Source organism: Perca flavescens, chromosome 21, assembly GCF_004354835.1.
Source record: "Perca flavescens isolate YP-PL-M2 chromosome 21, PFLA_1.0, whole genome shotgun sequence".
Lineage (NCBI taxonomy): Eukaryota > Metazoa > Chordata > Actinopteri > Perciformes > Percidae > Perca > Perca flavescens.
The window spans coordinates 20,537,835-20,552,019 of record NC_041351.1 but is presented as its reverse complement, the minus strand read 5'-3'; the positions used below and the strand labels follow the sequence as shown (position 1 = coordinate 20,552,019).

At 40.9% G+C, this 14,185-nt stretch overlaps 1 protein-coding gene across 5 annotated transcripts in view; it reads left to right on the top strand.

The window, feature by feature from the left end:
* The window catches only part of mrtfab (myocardin related transcription factor Ab), a 76,153-nt gene that overhangs the window by 19,002 nt on the left and 42,966 nt on the right, over positions 1-14,185 (top strand). For 3 of the 5 annotated variants that reach the window (XM_028567620.1, XM_028567619.1, XM_028567621.1), the window contains exon 3: positions 1,545-1,730. In XM_028567620.1, the coding sequence (XP_028423421.1) occupies positions 1,607-1,730 (124 nt within the window). In that variant the 5' untranslated portion in view covers positions 1,545-1,606. Of the gene's footprint in view, positions 1-1,544; positions 1,731-7,465; positions 7,606-7,636; positions 7,776-14,185 lie in introns of those variants that run through there. The other 2 variants (XM_028567625.1, XM_028567624.1) reach the window with 2 other exon arrangements.

Genomic DNA, 14,185 nt, shown 5'->3' with positions numbered 1-14,185 from the left:
TTAAAGCAGAGGCCACAGCAACAGTTGTAAAAGCTCAACCATTCAAATTCTTCCCTGCTGGCTAATTTAATTCCCTAGCCTCCAGCCCTGCAGAGAGACAAACACAGACAGAGAGGAGAGAAGAGACATGCTCACTTTCCTTGGACCAGCTTTTGGACTTGTAGTCTGTAATAGTGCCCCAAGTACCATTTATCTTTTTGTTTGTGGCTTTGTTGAATACTTGACTCTGATTTGCTAATAAAGACAATCTGATGTATTACATTTCCAAATACATTACACTCTTCAATGATGAAGTAATAAAACAAACCCTTTTGTGGAAAAAAAAAAAAAACAACAACAACAAATGGAACAAAGCAGGGCCTAAGGTTTTAGAGATTAGATCCATATCATAATATTTACCAGCGATACCACATTTTGCACTGGGAATACAGTAAACACCTCCACAAAGTACACACTGACAAACTGGTGCCACATTGCTCAAGCTAGCAGTAAAAGCTATGGCTTTTTCCTCCCAAGTTCATCTATGGATGGACTCCTGTGAACTGGCAAATGGCTATTAAGGCCAGTGGTGGCCTAAAGGTTAAAGAAGCGAGCTTGGGACCGGGAGGTTGCCGCTTTGATCCCCAGACCCACAAAATCTGTGTGGGGAAAGTGTCCACTGAGGTGCCCTTGAGCAAGGCCCTTAACTCCCAACCGCTGCAGTAGAGCTGCAGGTCAGACTGTGGTTGTACCGGGCAGCTTCCAGGTATGAATGTGTAACTGTGTGAACGTGATAGGTTGTCGTTGCAAATGAGAAGTTAAATAAATAAAATTGGTTATGTGATGCTGTGATGACCTGATGTTTGCTATTTTGCATCAGAGACAAACATTACCCAGCAAGATTATGTGCTCAATAGCTAGATCATAAGCTGCTTAGCTGTCAGATAATAAAATGCTGCGTCAGTACTGAAGTTTGTTTATGTCTGAAGTCCCCGAGCCTATTAACTGCTGCGCTGATGTTTTAAATTAGATATTGAAATGAAACTGAACCAAACCCCCAGCATGCGGGGCATTTTATATTTCACAGTTTATTTTTTCTTCATAGTTTTTTTCTGTTCTTCACAAGCAAGAACAATATGAAGGCAACTAACAAACATTTTTATTAATGATTAATCTGCACATTATTTTCTTGATTAATTCATTAATCGTTTGATCTACTCGCTATGTAAGAGATAAGAAAGATATATAAGAAAATAGTGAAAAATGCCCATCACAATTTCCCAAATTTGAAGTTGACATATTTTTTTTATATATATATATATATATATATATATATATATATATATATATATATATATATATATATATATATATATAAATATAAATAAATAAATAAATAAATAAATAAAAATAATTTTAGTAGTAGTAGACAGCGGACCAGTAAAGTATTGCTGATTGCACCTTTTTAGATTAACAATATCATTCTCGCCAGCTGTTGTCTTAAGCACATTTCTCGCCTTTTGGTGTTGAGTCATTCAACTAATAATGTCCTATTTTTGCTACAGGTCTCCCAGTCACCCTGGCAACACTACACCCACAGAGAAGGGAGGAGCCGAGTTGCGGTAGCATGGAAGTCGCTGGGACGCCAGGCTTGGCCCCGAGCCCTCAGAGCGAGGCAGTGGCCAGTGAGCTTGAGGAGCTGTCCCTTCAGCCTGGACCCACCCCGCGCCCTCTGCAGGAGAGAAAGAATGGTGAGGCCGTAATGCACACGCATGTTCTGTTCGCTACAATCACTGGAGCGTTAATCTAGGGCTGCACGATGTGACCCAAAATCAAAATCACGATTAATTACCTCGATAACAATAAATTAACGATAATTAAATGTTTTTGTGATTCTTTTTTTTTTTTTTTTTTTTTGTCCTCATAGTTCATTGGCAAGGTTTGTCTTGTAAATAGGCTCAAATATTGAATGTGAGATATTTTTTTCTTATTCAAAAGTGCTTATTTTTGTTATTTTAAAATAATTGAAGGAAACACAACGCCGGAACTATTGCGGCTATTTATTGAAAATGTATAACATTGAAATGAAAGCACACGTTGCTTGAAATGAAAATCCCTTGTGAAAAAAGTCACATTTTAGTTTTTTTAAAAAGAATTGGAAATTATTGTCATGGGAAAGATACGTCGATAACAGCTTCAGAATTTCGACATCGATACTTTTTCAACTAATCGTCCAGCCCTACTTTAATCCCATATTTTGTCATCCTGGCTAAATTTGTTTTGCAGCGGAATATTCCAACCTCCTCTGTAAAGCGCTGTGATGACCACACAAATAGAAAATGTTAATGCTACAGTTTACAAGTGATGGTATGGAGGGTCAAACTATGACTGGCCTAGTAACGTCCCAGAGTTGTACAGACAGCTGGGCAGGGCTTTACCTTTTGTTTTTAACCCATTCACTTATTTGAATGTTTACATCTCAACATACCGACTATTAACTACTATTTCTCATCCGTATGAACAGAGGGTGATTTATAGGTTGTATATTTATACATTTTTGCCGGCTACAGGGCAGTTTTTGTCTCAGCTGATCGGTGACGTTGTAGACCAATGCTTAAGTTAATATTTTGGCATAGCAATACTCAACCTAGAGGTGGCTTTATCCAATCCTCTAAGCTAAAAACGTGTGCATGGAGGGCATGTAACAAAAGTTGATGCTAAGTAGAAAGTGGGGAAAAAGCACTTATCTGAGAGACAGAAGTAAAATTTCAGATGTGTGTGTGTGTGTGTGTGTGTGTGTGTGTGTGTGTGTGTGTGTGTGTGTGTGTGTGTGTGTGTGTGTGTGGAGGTGTGTGTGGCTTTGTGCAGTGAAGGGAGTGAAGAAGCTGCGGCTCCTAATTGGCTTGCTTCTCAGCGTTGACCTCTTGTTACAGTAGATTAGACTGCGCTGCCCGTTTGCTGTGTGGACATAAGACTCTGCAGGCCTGCAGGACTCTGTAGCTTAGAGCTTAGAGTACTTGGCACTCTGTGCAGCAGCTTCCTTTGGTTTGAACCGTTGTGGATAGAGTTGACTTTGCTGCAATTATGTGTTTGGTTTGTTTAGCTTCATCAACCAGATAACAAGTGAATTAGAGCCTATTAATGAGTCACAACCACTCAAAGCATTTTATTGGACAATGTTCATATGGAAGATGGGAGCTTTTGCCGACAGCTTCAAATAAATCTGACTTAATTCTTTGTAATTGAAGCATAACACCTTTTGTCTGCTATCAAGAAGTAATAGCTGAATATAGGCATATAAAGCTGCACAATTAATCAATTTAGTTAATTAGCCATAACACTTTTGATAAACCAATAATTGTTTAAGTAATTTTTCCATCAGAAATGCCAAACATTTGCTGCTTATAGCTTCCTAAATGTGAGGATTCGCTGCAATTTCTTTTTTTTTTCTTCTGTTTTATATCATTGTATGCCTTCCTATTTCCTATGTAAAACATTTTGAATTGCCTTGTTGTTGACTTGCCCTGCCTTGCAAATTCAATATCTTTGGGATTTTGACTGTTGGAGAAGAGGACATTTGGAGATCTCACTTTGAGCTCTGGGAAATGATGGCGGGCATTTCTCACAAGTTGCAGTTAGTCCGTGGTTCTTCTTATTATTATGTTGTTGTTATTGTTGTTTTCCCAAGCACCAGCAACTTCTGGCATGCAGATGTAAATATCTGTCTTCTTGTACTTATAAAACATGTTTCCTGTTGTCAGTTCTGATTACTTCATCACGTCTAAAAAAACAAAATGCACACCACAACTGGGTTGGTAAAAGATCAAGACAAGCACTTTCAGTTGAGTTGGTGCAGCTATGTAGTACCACATAATGAGATTAAATAGGATCTTTCTCACCTGACCAGAGGCCTGTACTACGAGTCAAGATCAACATGCCCTGGATTGATTTCAGTTACCCAGCTTCACCTAACCTAACAACCGCGGTCCTGCATAAGCTGTGTCACGACGGTGGTTACCAACTAGTTCAGTCAACTCAGGGTTTCCAAATCCAGCGTTCACATAAAAGAGCCGATGTTTGCACAGAGTGACAAATCGCAAACATCTGCCAGAGCCGCATATTTTACATAAGAAGAGCAAACTATAATTCTACATAACTATGAAGAACACAGACACGGTTTTACAGGCAAAACACAATACAGTCGCTGCTTCCTAAAACGGGAAGGAAAGCTGGCAAAATAATAGCCGGCGCTATAAATAAGTAAATCACGACGCTTATTAATATCACTTCCCCATCAGTCAGGCACAAGATCTGACCATAATTACACTTGTGCTTTCCATAAACTGTCATTGCTTTAGCCTATTATTTCATCAGTTGCAACCCCAGCAGTTGTAAGCCATCGTGAGAGCAAATAAAAAATATGAAAACATAATTCAAACCGATTTGTGCATTGGCCACACACGGCTCAAGAAGCCGACAAATAGCCCTATAGTAATTCCCTCCACAAAAAATCTTTCATAACAAATCCCATTGGAGAATGTTAACGGTGTTGTCGGTCTCTAAATATTTTGACTTCTATGAGCTCGCCTCTCTCTCTCTCTCTCTCTCTCTCTCTCTCTCTCTCTCTCTCTCTCTCTCTCTCTCTCTCTCTCTCTGCGCACCGAGCTCCACCTGATCTTCTAAGAACGGTGACGCTGTTATTAATGGAGTATTGATTGGTCAGTAGGCGGTGCTTTTACACCGGTTGATCTCTAATCTCCAACATAACCTGCTGTAGTGAAGATAATGGGTAGACGCTCAGTCTAGGGTGTTAGTTCTGAGTTCATCACCAGGTTCACGCAGGAGTGAGAGATGATTCTTATTCTTTTTGTTTCTTCCTCTTTCTTTTGTGTGTGAGTGTTGTTTCTATAAAGAAGGAAACAAAATACAAATGAATAAAGGAAATGTGTATACACTCATTCCTCCTTAAGCACTAATATACATTACCAAACATAAAATAAACAATTGTCAGAATATGGCTATATATCTCTTAAACTCTAATAATGTAAGCAGAGTAAAAAGGATTCAAACACTTATTATATGGGATTCTCAGAGATTTTCTCCCATCCATTAAGTTACCGCTAATGTAGACAACACTTCCTGTTATCTATGATATGCTTAAAAGCCTCCAAATTAACTAAACTGCGTGATGCTTTTATTGTGAAAACCCCGAAATGGATGTTATGTTCCGTTCAAGCTAGCAAAGTACAGATAAAAATATTTAACACCACTTACTTGTTATTTACTCAACCACAAAGTACTGAACAATCTTAACAACTAATATAAAAAGTATCAACATGTTTAAACACAATGTTACATATTTTGATCCCGACATACTGAGTCGGGTGAGCCGAAGGCGATAAACTAGCTTGTATGAACGTGGCTATAATTAGCACAATGGTCGCGTAGCGTGGCTACCCCTTAATCTCCTGACTCTCATCCACGTCAAATAGCAGAAATAACAGCTGGTTTAACAAAGAAATACAATGTTAATTGAGCGATGCAGCAGATATACTTACTCTTCTCGCTTACGCACACTCTGAAGAAAGATGCTGCTCACAACTACACTCCAACTGACCGACTAACTCTATCGTAGTGCTTATTAACTGTGTGACGTCAGCTATAATATACCAACCAGCGTGCGCTTTGGCTACCCTGTTACAAGCACTGAATAAACAAGAGTAAACGTGAAACATAAAACCCAATATGGTCAACTGTACTAAATAATTGCAACGCTAACATAACTTTGGGGCCTTTTCTACACCTGCTCCCGAGCAGGTTAAGTGTTCAGCATAAGTTACCACGGCGATTTAACCCGGTAACAAGTGATCCACCGTCGTGATACACCAAACCTTGGGTTGGACCTGAAGTTACCGCGTTAACGCCAAATCTTGCTTCGTAGTACAGGCCTCAGGCTCTACTAAACTGCTCGAAACGCATCTAGTGGGAACGCACCCTCAGTGTTGAGCCAAAACTAAGGCGTATAAAAGTAGGTGCACTTTGGCATGTACTGCTTAATGTCTTTAATAAAACACAGCGTCCAAATGTTTCTGGCACCAAGTTGGACACATTCATTTAGATAAGCAGAGCTATCGGAGCATTGGTCATACCTGGGATCGTATAACTTCTAACTTTCACACCTTGCATTATCAGAGGAGTCAGCCACAGTGGCCATTGTTACCAGCTGGGCGTTGGCTGTTTTGTGGAATCACAGTAGGTTGACCTGTCAGGAGAGGAAGGGTTAAGCAAGGCTGGGCCAGTAAATAATTTACCGTCTTTAGGGGGCATCCAGCAGTTGCAGAGATTAATGCACAATAACCCATACAATAAAAACGAACGGTAGAAAAAGAAGTGGAGGCACAGTACGGCTAGCTTTAACCACTGACTGCAATGGAAGTAACAATGAGAAACCTTATTTATGATACATGAACAATAAATCAAGTATAGTTTACACCATTGAAGAAATGTTTAAGGTTGGTCCTGGGACTACTTGTCACAGGACCCTGTTTACCTCCCAGACACACACAAAGGCCCGGACTCTCTCACACAGCCTAAGGCCACCACTCCCGAATTTAAACAACCCCAGCTCTTGTTGGCCATTACTTACACATTTCATTCTGCTAGCCAGAAACGGACATGTTGCTGCAGGCACTCCTGCAGCTAATCTTACACGAAGATGCTTTCAGAGCACTGCAAAAATGCGTTGCTTGTGACTGCATGTGCATTTCTGCATGCATACATCATTGGCAGTGGACGATAGTGGAATGCCCTTATAGTAAATCTTATCCACACTTTATCTCTGACACCAGGTTGTGCAATGAGTTTATTGCACAAAGGTTCCTTCCTCAATCCTCATAGTTATTGAAACTTTCATGCCAATAAAGGGTGACGTTTGTTTTCAGGATGTTTCAAATGTCAAGGTCCATATGCACCACTGTGCATGAGTGTGTGTGAGCACCAGCTTTGATTCGGGACATAAGAGGCTTTACATTTAAACAACCCATCATGCCCACCCATCACAAACCTGCCTCCGAATTGTTCCGCAGCAAACCAAAGCAGCCTAGCTATGATAATGTGACTGAAACCATTCAAAACTTTGAGGTGGAGAAGCCAGTGTGGGAGTGTGGGCCGCAGCAAAAGGAAAAAGAAAGGAAAGAAGGGAGGAGGGGGAGGCCATGTCCGAAATGGCAGTATTGCATAACCTTTCAGAGAGGGAAAATAAAAAGCAAGGAAAAAAAAAAGAAGAAGGGGGCGGGGTGTGTTACTTGTACTTGAGGAGGTGAGGCTTGGCACCAGCTTGTTTTGTTCTTTTTTATTTATTTATTTATTTTTACTTCTAAACCGGCTGATAGAGTGCAGAGGAGTGACCCAATGTTTTTAATTGTTAAGCCCATGGGAGCAGGAGTGTTGCCACAGAGAGATAGGAAACCTTTGGGTGGACCTTGTTGTTATCCAAGGAGCAAAAAGGGGCTGAGACACACAGACCTACACACGCCTTCTCTGTCTGGGCGTGCACACACTCGGAGACAGACAATCCTGAGAAAGGGACTGTGAGGTGCACTGCTACCTGTGGAGTACCAGCTGCCGGTGAGAGGAAAAACGTGTTTAATGTGGCTTTTTCTCTTGCTGGACTTCTCCTCCGCCTTCTGCCACTGTTGTGTTTTTTCCCCACGTTGTTCCTTGTGCTTGTGTCGGGAGTATGACTCCTTAATTTGGCCATTTCAGCATGGTGTAGAGGGATATGGCTATCACATCAGGTAAAGTTCATTTGAGTACGCTGTCTTCTGCTATCATGTCTGTGTGTGTTTAAAAAAAGTTCTCACGATGACTGAAAGTTACTTGTCAAGTCTATCTTAAGCTGAGCTTTGGTTACTACAGGTGTGGTGTGAGTGCTTGCATGTATCAGTGCTTGTTAGGCGTGTTGACACTGCAGTCTTAAGTGTTGGTGTACTGTTCTTGTTTGTATGCGAATGGCCGCTCTTTATGGACAGCTGCAAAATTGTATGTAGTAATTGCAGACCTTCTTTTCCGTGAACACATACAAAACCAGAGAGAGACTGATCAGCTTTATCCCAGTTGTGTTGGAAGCTTGCATAATCAGGTGTAGATTTAAACAGCAACAGGTGAAAACTTATATTGGAAGAAGAAATAAACTGCAGATGTCAAGATGTTACCAACTCCTTTCATGATGTTCACTGTGGTGCAGTTCCTTTTTATAAGTCTAAATGAATGGCAAATTGGCCATTCTGCATGTAGTGTGTAAATGTTTTCAGGGTTTCACCTCAGAGGGTCCTCAAAACAAACGGAACAGGCGGGGCAGGGAGGACAAGTTAGTGGGGAACTCTCCTAAGGCTGGGCGGATCAGGGTGTTGAGCTGGTCAAAAGGGGTGATTGATAAATTGGGCTTATCTCTGAAATTGACACCTACGTAGGGCTGCCGATTATGGGGAAAAATCATAATCACAATTAGTTTGGTCAATATTGAAATCCCCATTGTTTAATTTGATTACTCACTGACTTTTGGTAAGATGTGCATTTATTGAACTTGAAAAACAGTGAAACAAGTTAAATAAATCAACAGTGAAAACACATTGAACTGTAAAATGTTCTTAAATTCTTTTCACGTTTTAACTTTTTAAAACTTAACTTTTTTTTCTCCATTCAGAAAACAGGACGAAATAAGAGCTTACTTGCAAAACATGATGTGCACAATAATAGTTTTTCTCAATTACATTGTTTTCGTGATCAAAATTTGATAAATTGCACTGCCCTGCATCTACTGCTTCTACTACAGAGAGAGGATTGTAAATGATAAATGAAACGAGTCAGGGTTTTGTGTGCCAGCACTGTCCTCAGGAAGCTTCAACACTGATTTGTAATCATGTGCCACTGCGGCTTGAGTGTGTGCAGCTTTTAGTTCCAACCAAAGCAAACGTCCGCTTATTTTCATGATTATTGCACCTATTGTGTGCAACCAATGACAGAGACTGATCAAGAAATTGGCTGCTTGTATGGAAAACTTGTTGCAGAAACACAGGCCAGACAGACAGACAGACAGACAGACAGACAGACAGACAGACAGACAGACAGACAGACAGACAGACAGACAGACAGATAATTTTAGTTAATACCAACTGGTGTAGACTATGAATTAGGGATCCACCGATACTGTTGTTTTTTTTGTTTGTTTTTTAAAGGCCGATACCGATTATTAGTAGTTAATGAAACCGATTTTTGGAACCGATGTGCATTTACAGTGAAAATTAAGATTTTGGAACGTTACAAACTCCAACACAAAACTTTGTTAAAATGCTTTAAGCAATTATTTAATGAATGAGAATAATACCTTTTCAACATAATACCCAGTAACAGATAGTCAGATAGTATTGTGGGCGGGACATTAAGTCAGACTCAGTGGGGAGTGAAACCGAAGCAGTGGGACAGGCACAGAGCTGTAGCCGAGCCAAAGTAGCACAGTTTAATTATTAATTATTTTATTTGCCTGATAACCGATAAAGTTAATAACTTTATCGGTTATCAGATAATCTGCAAACTGCCAAAAACGGCCCGATAACCCTACTAAGAATGTCAAACTCTGACTGGACTACTGTGATTTTTTTCGATTGACTGTTTTTAGTCTCGACAGAGTGAAGAAACTATCTTGTAGGCAACGTTGCATCATGACTTTGCGTAAACATACACGCCACTTTCCTAAAGCCAGATGGCGTGTTATCTGTTTTGAGCTATCCGCGTGTATGTCTATGCTGTATACAGCGGATGTAAACATACACACCACGCGGCGTCGCCACGTTGCGTGTTATCGCGAGAACATGCCGTACTATCGCTAGAACGTCACACACACAAAAAAGGGTTGGGTTTAGGAAAAGAACATTGGGAAAGGCTTTAGTAACATAAAAAAATGACAAAAACACCAAAAAAACGACAAAAACATGACGGTGACCAACGTCACGCTTAGGAAAAACTGTTGGGTTTAGGAAAGAAATATTGGGGAAGGCTTAAAAAAAAAAAAAAAAAGAACAAAATAAAAAACTGCTGAAAAACGCCACACACGGGACGCGATCCCAGCTCTCCTGGGTGAAAGTCCTGTGTTTTACCCATCCACCACCCCAGCCAATCTCCCTCTGCAGACTTATGTCCCTTCATACTACTCGCTACAGCGACAATTCACACGTAATGTAGGTCAATGGCGACCGAACGGCGTTGATAAACACGCTAAAAAGCAATTATGTGTCTTGATAACACGCCAAAACGGCATACGAATTGGCATACATACGTCACTTTATGAGATCAGTCTATCGGGGGCACGATTCAGAAAATGTCACAATTCGATTCAATATTTATTTAATTTTTTTAATTTTTTTATTTAGGTTCAAGATTCGATTCAAAATCTATTTTCGATTCAAAAACGATTCTCGATTTAAAAAAAACGATTCACGGTATGTAAATATAGTTACTTTTCCCATGTGATTGCAGTAGATGTACAATTTAAACATAAAAAAAAAAAGAATAGATTTTTGGAATTCTATGAATCGATTTTGAATCGGTAGAGCTTGAATCGCGATACGAGGTCTGGAAAAGGATATTGGTCTTTGAACAAGATACCAGTTAGGAAATACAGCTGGGTTGCCACCCGGAAATTAGGATTTACAAAAATTGAAGCGGGACTGGATACTTTTTATGAATTGTTGAAGAAAAGAAATGTGACCAGAGACTGTGTGTGTGGCTAAATGTTGAGGTGTAGGAGCTGGTAGAGTCAGGCTAGGTTTGGCACTTGGTTGACGACATCATCCAGACTTGTAAACAGAGAGAGATAAAGATCACGTCCCTCTTCGTCCCCGCCCTTGCATAATGACAGTAGATGGGCCAAAGCTTACGCTGCAATGTTGCGTGTTGTGTCATAGTGCTGTGCTCTGCTCGACAGGCTCCAGAAATGATCAGTTTGCCGTCAGAAATAATAAAAACGCACAAATAATCTGAACCCACAGAGACAGACGCTTTGCTGCTGGGCAGTGTTTGAGATAGCAAGATATACAAGATAGCCTAGTTCAGAAGTGATTCAGGGAGGCTGATGGTACTGTTATGTAACCGATTGGGAGGCAGCCAGCCAGCAACAGAGTCCCAACAACACACTGTCAGGCTGAGAGTAGGAGGAGAGAGAGAGAGAGATGGCAAGAAAGAGGAGGAATAGGCATGGAGAGAAGGGAAGAGAATAAAGAAATGTAAAATGAGAGTAGAGAGAACTGAAGAATTGAAAGATAAGACCATAAAAAAGTACTGTAGAACTGGACGTGGGGAAAGAAGGAAGGAAGGAAGGAAGGAAGGAAGGAATGTCTTTCAATCTTATCCAAACACAGCAGCTGCAGCAAACACAATCCAGCTGCGTGTCTCCTCGTCACACTGCCTCTCACTCTGTTGTGGCTCTAGATAATCTCCTTATTCCCAAAACAATGGTAATTCGACTTTGAGTACATACATTTACTTAAAAGAATTTGAACGTGTATTTGATGATAAATCGATGTGTGGGCGCATATTCAACTGCAGCACTAATATCAGCTTTCCAGAAACATTAGGAAACGGACTGAATCTAAACAGCAGAAGAGAAAATGTCATCGTTTTTGGTGAATGTAAACAGCTTTCAGTCTAATACTGTAAACATACAGGCGATGTATTTATGCAGCTCAGGCAAGTTTTGTGAGAGGCCTAAATCTTAAATATGTCCAGCGTGCGCGCACACACACACACACACAAACACACACACACACACACACAGACAGACAATGCAGGACTAACCAGTACACACACAGACACACAAAAACTAGCGCACTATACAACTCATGTCACTGCCTGGACATGCACTTACAGGCTTTGGTAGCCTTCCATTTTCACAGTGTGTCCTGACAGCACAGTATTTCAGCAAGCACTAACCCACTTGCATCTCTGATTTGTGATCCAGTAAATTCCTTTTTAGATAATGAGAAGCGAGAGAACCCAGCCAAACCATCTCACTCAGATATGTAGCCTAAAGCTAAAGAAAAGCGCTTTATCAGCTCCGTAGATCTGCTCGTAGCAACAGGAGCACGGGGCCTGCACCACCCACAGGTACAAGCCTACTCATGTAGCTCAGTGATCTTTAAAGACGCACAAGCACACACACATATCTTATAACATGCATGCACGCTACAGTCTTAAAACATGGAGCAGCTGAGCATGCAAGCACACATTTCCCCACACTTGCATTCACAGATATCACACTACACACATATTTAAGTCTGTAAACCTCTGTATATTTCATTTTTATAAAGGTTGTGGCATGTGATTCGATATGCACATTTTTTTTCTTTTTTCTTTAAGATGGGCATTTTAGGCCTTTTATTTTTATAGGACAGCTGAAGACATGAGAGGGGGGAATGACGTGCAGCAAAGGGTCGGAGTCGAACCCGCGGCCGCTGCGTCGAGGGGGAAGGTACTGGACTTTCTGCTTTTAATACATTTTGTAGCATACATTCTCTACTACTCTGCTTTTAAAAGCAACAGTATCTGCTACAAAGCCTCTACTTTTAAAATATGCGAATGAGGGTTTCTGAGGTGAATTCATGCACACACACAGTTAAAAGTTCCTGCTGTCACAGGTACAGACCTGGTGCTGCTCAAACCCACAACCACACTAACCAAAGGCATGTATCCTCTAGCTGGTTTACTTGGTGCCTTGTCTCCAACTCAACATGCTCTGGTGTTTCTGAATAATACAACAGCCATTAGCCTGTGACTCACCTGATTACACCAAATAAGGCGCACTTCACATTAGCTGATGAATGTAGCAGGGGTCACTGTGAGCTGGTAGTGCCGTTAGAGTGACTCAGATGCCAAGCAATGTGCAGGAGGGAATTTGGGGTTGACGGCATGAGTTGGAAGCAATGCGGTGCTATAGTTATCAAGAAGTACTTTATTTGGGCTACAAGTGAAACCTATTCATTCATATGTCAAGATTTGTCAGGATAAAACTGAGTAAAAAAAAAAGAAAAAAGGAAGCCTCTTGGGGCGGCCTCTAGCTCACCCATTAAGAGCATTCGCCCCATGTAGGCTGAGTCCTTTGTAGCGGCGCGGGTTTGAGTCCGACCTGCTGCCCTTTACTGCTTGTCATCCCCCATCTCTCTCCCCCTTTCCTGTCTCTCCACTATCACTGTATAATAAAGGGAAAAGCCCCAAAAAAAATAATCTTAAAAAAAAAAAACTCCTATTTTAACAGATTTAACAGAACAGTTGGATGTCCTAGTAAGCGTAGGAATCGACCTGTCTTTCTCTCCCACAAACAGGAAACGTTGTTGATAACAGTAGATAGCATCAACAGTGTCACCAGATTCTAGAGATTCCAAGGGAAACTCTGAGGGCTCGGCTCATCAGTTTGTCACTCTCCCTCGCCAGAACATGGCCACCAGCGTGTGCCCACTGTCCGACCAGACTGAAGAACACAGTTGTTTTGTGCTCATGGTCATCAGGGACTAGTCATAGACACTCGATCGCTCTTCATTCTAATGCTTACGTTTTCATTAGGTCCGTGTCTTTGTTTTTGTGCTTCAGTAATGTGGTAGCTCGGTAAAAACAAGCCAACTTTCACGTTTTGTGTCTTTGATGTAGTTAGTGTGAGCGAGGTCTGTCAGTTAGATAGGATAGGTTTATTAGTCAGATATGTATCAGAAAGTGATAGACAAACCATGAGTTGTCTTGGAGGCAGAGATATGAAACAAAGGTGTGGGCAGTACCTTGAAAAGATAAACTTTGTCTAGATTTCTGTAACTATAGAGAGAAGCAATCAATATGAAAGGAGGGTGGAAAGTATGCGTTTTTAAAAGAACTTTTTTCTTTTTATGACATTCTGTTTCAAGTACACGTCGTTTCGCATCAGCATCTCACTTTAACTCTGATAAAATAGAAACGTGTGTCCCCATTAAGGGTCAGTGTCTATTAAAAACTCTGTCATTTTGGTCGTTGAAAGCAAATTAACAGCCCGGCTTTTATTAGATGTTATACACAGAAACAGAAAGAGGAGAGGAGCGGAAGTCAGGAAGAAGAGGCCTATAAAACCACAAAGAGCAACCTGAAGGAAGATCCCAGCGAGAACACACACACACACACACACACACACACA